General features: G+C 70.8%; 1 protein-coding gene and 1 long non-coding RNA gene across 2 annotated transcripts; both read left to right on the forward strand.

Annotated features, from left to right (window-relative positions):
- The first annotated feature begins 1,403 nt into the window (after positions 1-1,403).
- LOC118158245 lies at positions 1,404-2,238 on the forward strand. Its single transcript, XR_004746817.1, has 4 exons — positions 1,404-1,433; positions 1,542-1,618; positions 1,857-1,947; positions 2,034-2,238. It is a non-coding gene; the product is annotated as an uncharacterized LOC118158245 (long non-coding RNA).
- Positions 2,239-3,072: 834 nt separating this feature from the next.
- LOC118158244 (actin filament-associated protein 1-like 1) lies at positions 3,073-5,174 on the forward strand. The gene is made up of 9 exons (XM_035312874.1): positions 3,073-3,121; positions 3,214-3,438; positions 3,519-3,649; positions 3,756-3,867; positions 3,976-4,072; positions 4,207-4,335; positions 4,425-4,585; positions 4,728-4,838; positions 4,956-5,174. The coding sequence occupies exons 2-9, from the start codon at positions 3,286-3,288 to the stop codon at positions 4,980-4,982; spliced, it is 921 nt and encodes a 306-aa protein (XP_035168765.1). The 5' UTR covers positions 3,073-3,121; positions 3,214-3,285; the 3' UTR covers positions 4,983-5,174.
- Positions 5,175-5,677: the final 503 nt, after the last annotated feature.

Genomic DNA, 5,677 nt, shown 5'->3' on the forward strand with positions numbered 1-5,677 from the left:
GGGCCCAGCTCCGGCATTGCTCAGCCTCGCTGCCCTGCCAGATGTTTCCTCTCCCCTCCGTGCGCCCCGGCCGGGGACACCGGGCTCCCCGGGCAGGGGGACGAGGCCAGGAGGGGAGGACGGGGCTCCCCGTGCCCGTGCCTCCACGGGGGCTTCTCCCACATCCCCCGCAATCCACGTGGGACCAGCTGCCTCCTTCCCCAGCCTTCTCTGGGGGGCTGCTGCTCTCCTCGGGGCTGCATCGCATCCCTCCGGAGCCACAGGGACGGATGCGGGGCACGGGGGTGCCGGGGGGGCACTGCGGGGGCGCAAGGTTCTGGCTCTCTGCGACCTCCTGGGGTTGTCCCGGAGCAGGAGGACGCGAGGAGGAGGCTCGGAGCTGAGCGGGGAGGCAGGGGGGAGAGGCCGGGCAGGCCCCGCGCCAGGCTGCAGTGGGTTTCGACAGCGGCTCTGCAATGCTTTATCCCAGCTGGGAGCAGGGAGTGGAGCCCGGAGCGGCCGGAGGAGATCCATGCAAACCACTTCCAGATGCACGGCAGGGAGGAGCTGGGGGCTGGGGGGGGGGGGGCATCTGCAGCCGGAGGGCTTGGGGTTGCGGGATGCCAGCCGGGATGCAGAGCTGGCGGGGGGCATCCTTTGGGGGCTGGGGGTCCCTCTCCTTGCGCTGCAGCCGGGGCGAGGAGGCACAAAGCAGCCCCTTGTCCCGTGCCGTGCCACCACCCGGGCACGGGCCGAGGGTCCCGGCACTGATCCCGCCGCTCCCTGCCCTCCCTGATCGCAGAGGGCGCAGCGGGTGAGCGCTCGGCATTTTTGGCACGCCCCGAGCAGCCTTCATCAGCCTCCTCCTCTTCCTCGGAGCAGCGCCTTGGGCTGGGGGGCACGGGGCAGCGCCGTTGGCACGGCCCCGGGCACAACCAGCCCCCGGCCGCTGCTCTCCCCTCGGCCGACCTGGAACAAACCCGCTCTGTGCGCGCACAGAGGGGCCTTCAGCTCCCGGCCCCCTCCCCGGCCTCCCCCCGGGGCCATCAATAGGGGGATTGTGCTGAGCAGGGGCACAGCCGGTGGCACGGGGCACGGAACCACCGCCGCTGCTGCCTCTGTCCCCCACGGTGGCCCCGTCCCCCGCAGATCTGGACAGGCTGCTCTCCGACCTGCGCTCCTTCCTGCTCATCCTGGACCGGGAGAGCCTCAGCGCCGCGGCCCAAGCCAAGAAGAAGTCGGTGGCCGAGCTCCTGTGCCGGCTGCAGAGCCCCCCCCCGTGTGAGCGCCGGGGTGGGGGGGGGTATGGGGAGGGGAAGCCGGGGGCACCGGGGAGGGGAGCGGGGCCGTGACTCGGCTCTCCCCCCCCCCCCCCGTAGCAGAGGATGCAGAGTACATGATCATGCGCTGCCTCTTGCCCTCCTCGGGGACCCCCCAGGGCTGGGACAACTCGGGTGAGTCCGACCCGCGCCCCACGTCCCCCTGCATCGTGCACGGCCCCATCTGGGGGTCCCGGATCCTTGCTGCCCCCATGTAATCCTGTCCGTCCCCCCCCCCCCCAGGAACCAGGACGCAGGATGCAAGGGGAAGGAGAGCGTGCGAGTGCCGCCCGGGCAGCACGCAGAGCTCGCACGGTGGGGTACGGATGGGGAGCAAAGGGGGGGGGGCGTGGGGGTCTCCAGGGGGGAGAGGGGGAGCCGGGGGTCGTCCCCATACTACAACCTCACTCCTACGGGGCTGGGGGGGCAGCTCCAGGGAGGGCAGAGCATGAGCCCCCCACCCACCTTTTGGGCACCCACCCGCCTTTTGGGCACCCACCCGCCCCGTGGGCACCCCGGGGCCAAGCAGCACCCTCCCAGCACCCTCCTTCTCCCCAGAGCAAAGCACCGAGCACCTCGCCATCCCCACCGGCCGACGACTCCTACGAAGACACCGAACCCCTCGGACCAGGGGGACGCGGCAGCCCCGGTGAGCACCCGACGCCCCCCCTCCCGCCCCCCCACCCCCACCCCGTGCACCCAGCACCCCGATGAAGCCCCTACCTGGGCTCGCAGGCGGCGCCGACACCGACAGCAGCCACTACGAGTCGTACGGGGAGGACGAGGACGGCGTGCCGGACCGTGCCCAGGACCGTGCCCACTACCTGCGGTGGCCACCGGCCACCGGCCCCCCCCCGGCCGAGCCCCCCGGCCGCCCCGAGGCTCAGCTCTGCGGCTTCCTCTGGAGGAAACGCTGGCTGGGGCGCTGGGCCAAGCAGCTCTTCATCATCCGCGAGCACGCGCTGCTGGTGCGAGGCACGACGGGGAGGGGGCACGGAGCGAGGGAGGGGGTCCCCCCGTGCCGTGGCCGACCCCTCCGTGCGCCCCCCCCCCCCCCCCCCCCCCAGGGTTTCAGGCGTGCCGCCGACCCGCAGCCGGCGCTGGAGCTGGAGCTGCGGGGCTGCCGCGTCGCCTCCAAGGGCACGGGCAGCAAGAAGCTGCCGCACGTGCTGAAGGTGACGGGGCCGGCGGGCGAGGCGCTGGTCATCGGCTTCCCGAGCCGGCAGCAGGCGGAGGACTGGAGGAAGGTTTGGAGGTGTTGCAGCCTGGCAGAGCTCTGCGCGGGCAGGGTTCGGGGGGGCGGCGGTGGAGAAACGGGGGCGCAGCCCTGCTGGGAATGCGCGCGAGGTGGGGGGGGGGGCGTCACGTCTGTCCCCAGTTCCCGTCCCATTCCCAGTTCCTCTCCCATCCCCATCCCGTCCCATCCCATCCCAGCTCCCTTCCCGTCCCCGTGTGCGGGTGCAGGGGGCTGCAGCTCCCCCTCTCCCCCCGGCAGGTGATCGAGGAGGTCAGCAGCAACTCCCCCAGCGGGCTGGCGGCCCACAGCCCCCCAGCATCGCCCCCCAGCAGGCTCGGCAGGGTGAGCTGCTCGTTTTCCCCCGGGAAACCGCGTGCACCCCAAAATCCCACCCCCCTGTCCCCATCGGGATGTGCTGGGGGGGGGGGCTGTGCTGTTTCGGGGTGGCGATGGGGGGGCTCAGACCCCATCGGGACGGGGCTCTCCGTGTCTCCATCCTCAGGCCGCCGCGCTCCGGTTCGGCACAAAGGAGGAAGAGGAGGAGGAGGAGGAGGCTGCCCACAGCCCCAGAGAGGACCCTAAAGGAGGTGAGGTGGCCCCGGGGGTGTCCCCAGGCAGCACCGCGGGGCTCAGGACCATTCTGCTGACCTGACGGGGGGGGGGGGGGGGGGGAGCCCCGGGGCCCTGGCCGTGCGGCTGCGCGGGCGCTGGCAGCGGCTGTGGTGCGCGGTGCGGCAGGGAGCCCTGCGCATGTTCCCCGAGCCCGGGGGTGCTCAGCGCCCCGTCTGCGCCCTGCTGCTGGACGGCTGCGAGGTCACCCCGGGGGTCCCCGCCACCGGCGGCTCCCCCCAGCGCCTCCGCATCCGCATCGCTCAGCGGGGCCAGGAGCTCGCCCTGCTGCAGGTGAGCGGCCCCCTCGGCACCCTGGGGTGCCCAAAAAAGGGGGGGCACCCCCTGCCCACAGCCCCTCTGCCCCACGCCAGACCCGTTCGGAGGAGGAGAGGGAGGCTTGGCTGAAAACCCTGCGGGCCAGGGGAGGACGGGAGCCGGCCGCTGACAGCCCCCAGGCGGAGCCCCCCAGGCTGGGAGGTGGCAGCAGCTCTCCTGCTGCGGGGTGAGGAGATGCTGGAGGGGGCACGGGAGGCCCCAACCCTCCTGCTGCTGCTCTGGGGGGGGGGGGAGGGAATTAATTAAGCCCCCCCCCCAACTCCTGCTTGCAGCGGGCTGCTGCTGCGTCGCTTCCCGACCCCCAACGCCTACATGGACGACCCCTCCGGGCATCTCCCAGCCCCCGAGCACGTCTACTCCAACACGGAGCGGCTGCAGCGGCTGGTAACCTCTGCCTAGAGCCCTCGGTCTCCTGCTGTGGGGTCGGGGCGAGGGGGACAGGCCCCCGCTGGCTGCTTGGCCATGAATTTTTTCTTGGGTTTCCTTCTGCAGCAGCAGAGCTTGGACCGAGCCGTGCAAGGGCAGCGCAGGAGACCCGTGTCCGCGCTGCCCGCCGGCGCCTGCAGCAGCACCGTGCCCTCGCAGGCAGGTGAGAAGGGTTTGGACGGGGGAAGCAGCAGGATTTGGCCCTGGCTGGCTTCAAATGCCCTCCGTGGTCCCTCGCCTTGGGGTGCTGGGGCAGCTTGGTGCCGCGCCGTGCTTCCTCCATCCTTCCTCCCCCAGCATCAGCGGCGGCTCACCGGGGCAGGGCTGGCAGCCCGCAGCTCCTCGGCAGGGATTTCTCCCCGTCCCAGCGCACCCTGACGCTGCCCGAGAGGAAAGGGGCTCGGGATGGTTTGGATTTCCTCATTGGTAGGACCCCGGGGGGCTCCGCTCGGGCACCCAGCCCCAACTGGGGCCGTGGGGTGCCCGTGCCCGGCAGCGCCCCGCTGTCCCCGCAGGGAGGAGAGCGTTCCCCAAGCTGGAGGAGAAGGTTGGGCAGCTGGAGAGGGCTTGCCGCGGGAAGAGCAGGCTGAAGGCCGGCTCCGAGATGAACCTGCTGGCCATCGGCAAGTCTCTGAAGGGCCACATCGCCGCCACCGCCAGCTCGGCTGCCTCCGAGGTGGGGGGACCGCGGGGTGGGGGGGACGGCCGGGCCACGGTGGTGGCCTGTGGGGAGGGCAGGGGCTCCGTGCACTGCTCAGCGGGGGATTTGGGGAGCAGATAGCGCGTTCTCACCTCTCCCAGCTCGGTTTTCCCAGCAGGGCTCCTTCCTCTCCCCGCTCTTGAGGCGCACGGCGTCGGCCAGGAGCGCCCTGAAGCGCTCGCCCTCCGCGGGCGTCGTGGAGAAGGGGAAGGTGCTGCAGCAGAGAAAGGTACGGGGCAGGCAGAGTTAAGGGGATGTGGGCACAACGACGGCACTGGGACCTTCGGGGGGGGGGGTCCAGCAGCCTTGGGGCTGCCCCCCCCCCCCCCGTTTTGGGACCTCGCAGGAGTGGGAGATGAAGTCTGCGAAGTGACCGCGGCACCGGAGCAGCCCCCGCCACGCCGACCCCGCTGCGGGGCCGGGCAGCTGCCAGCACAACGTCGTGCTGCACGTGGATCGTGCAGGACCAGCCAGTTCTTTAGCCACCAGTATCAACGCCACGCGTACACCTACCTGGTTTTGACAGATTTTATATAGATTTATATACACGCACACGTAAACTCGCCGTCCGTGGGCTTGCAGTTTCTCCGGCGCCGGTGCGTTCGGGGCACGGATTTCCCAGCTGCAGCCTCTGCTCTGGGTCTGGTCCAAGCGGTGCCCTCCCCCCCCCAGTTCCTCCTGGGGACCCCCTCTCGCATGGGTGGGCACGGATGCACCCCAGGACGGAGCAACAGGGGGGCCACGGAGCACGGGGGGGCTGCTCGGGGGTCCTTTCCCCGCAGCAGGGCCGGAGGAGCCCTGGGCTCCGCTCAGTGGCTGCAGCTGCGCCAGGCTGCTTGGAGGCAGCTGTGTTTGTCGGGGCTTGTTTTTAATCACAGAAACGTCTTTTTTATTATTATTATTTTTTTTTTTTAAGGATTAAATAATCATAAAACTTGGCTTCTCCCGGACTGTGTCACGGGAAGAGGTGAGCCGGGCTGTGCCAGAGGGCTGGCCTGCTGCTGCTCTCCCTGCACAGACGAGCGTGTCACAGCAGGGCTGGGTGTCACCTCCGTGGGGAGTGCATAT

This window comes from Oxyura jamaicensis, assembly GCF_011077185.1.
Source record: "Oxyura jamaicensis isolate SHBP4307 breed ruddy duck chromosome 22 unlocalized genomic scaffold, BPBGC_Ojam_1.0 oxy22_random_OJ102622, whole genome shotgun sequence".
Taxonomy (NCBI): Eukaryota; Metazoa; Chordata; class Aves; order Anseriformes; family Anatidae; genus Oxyura; species Oxyura jamaicensis.

Excerpts from the sequence above, each read along its gene's own strand:
- LOC118158244 (XM_035312874.1), top strand. The coding sequence starts at position 3,286 with ATGTTCCCCGAGCCCGGGGGTGCTCAGCGCCCCGTCTGCGCCCTGCTG. Across the intron at positions 3,439-3,518 it reads AGGAGCTCGCCCTGCTGCAG|ACCCGTTCGGAGGAGGAGAG; the intron begins GTGAGCGGCCCC and ends GCCCCACGCCAG. Across the intron at positions 4,839-4,955 it reads AGGTGCTGCAGCAGAGAAAG|GAGTGGGAGATGAAGTCTGC; the intron begins GTACGGGGCAGG and ends GGGACCTCGCAG.